The sequence below is a fragment of the Pygoscelis adeliae genome, unplaced genomic scaffold (assembly GCF_000699105.1).
Source record: "Pygoscelis adeliae isolate BGI_AS28 unplaced genomic scaffold, ASM69910v1 Scaffold977, whole genome shotgun sequence".
Lineage (NCBI taxonomy): Eukaryota > Metazoa > Chordata > Aves > Sphenisciformes > Spheniscidae > Pygoscelis > Pygoscelis adeliae.
Window position 1 is genome coordinate 52,150 of NW_008825130.1, and position 959 is coordinate 53,108.

Here is a 959-nt window from a genome sequence, read left to right on the forward strand (position 1 = left end):
TCGGGTGCGGGAGGAGCCAGCCCTGCATCAGCCACAGCGCCTCGGGGTCGGCTGGGGACAGAGGTAGATGGGGTGAGGCTCCCCTCTGGGCAGGCCCCACTGGCACAGCCGCCGTACTCCTGGCACAGCGGGCGTCCTGCGAGGCCCCGGGGCCACCAACCGCCCCTCTTAGAGGGACCTTTGAGGGTCTGGCACCAACAGCCGCTTCCCTCACCCCCAGCCCCTTGGCCTCCGGCTCTCCCCTGCGGCCAGGCCGGCACTGCGCGCTGACTCACCTCCCGTCATCGACCTGAAAACAGCGTTGCTGACCCTCGAGAGATAGGCAGGGTCAGAGGAGAGGGGGGTCATCTCGTTGAAGGTGTCAGCGCTATAGACGTGGTCTGTGCCGAACTCTTTGATCAGCTCCTTCAGGAAGAGGGTCCCGATCACCTGGAACATGGGGTCCTCTGGGTCCAGCAGGTAGGTACACGAGTAGGTGCAGTCGAAGTGGCTCCAGCCCCCAAGGCGAGTGGCATTCACATGCGGGAAAACCCTGTGCCAGAGGGCAGAGGCAGGGATCAGGATCAGGACAGGACCGCCGTGCCCCTGCGGGGACAGGGCGGCCTCCTGGGGAAGCTGGCACAGGCACAGGAGGGCCAGGAGCTGCGTTGGCCCTGGGAGCACCCCGTGCAGCCAGCGCTGGCCGGAGGTGGGACCCCAGGGCTGAGACGCTGGGGAGGGAGCTGCAGCCAGGGCTGATCTGCCCTGTGGGGTCCGTGAGCGCGCAGGGCTGCACCTACCGAAGAACCCCCTGGGGTACGTGGCCCGCGAAGGCTGGCAGCACCGTGATCATCCCCAGCGAGCGCATCCTCTCCACGATCCGGTACTGGGAGAGAGAATGAGGGAGGGAGTGGGGGCAGAGGACCCCCACCTTTCCCACACAGGGCCCCTGGGTGCCGCTGGAGCCTGGGGAAGGGAGC

The 959-nt window shown here is 67.5% G+C and overlaps 1 protein-coding gene across 1 annotated transcript in view; it reads right to left on the minus strand.

Moving 5' to 3' along the window:
- The window catches only part of COASY (CoA synthase), a 23,629-nt gene that overhangs the window by 18,883 nt on the left and 3,787 nt on the right, over positions 1 to 959 (minus strand). The window contains exons 2-4 of the mRNA XM_009328279.1: positions 780 to 865; positions 276 to 532; positions 9 to 51 (exon numbers count right to left, since the gene is read on the minus strand). Of these exons, the coding sequence (XP_009326554.1) occupies positions 9 to 51; positions 276 to 532; positions 780 to 865 (386 nt within the window). The remainder of the gene's footprint in view (positions 1 to 8; positions 52 to 275; positions 533 to 779; positions 866 to 959) is intronic.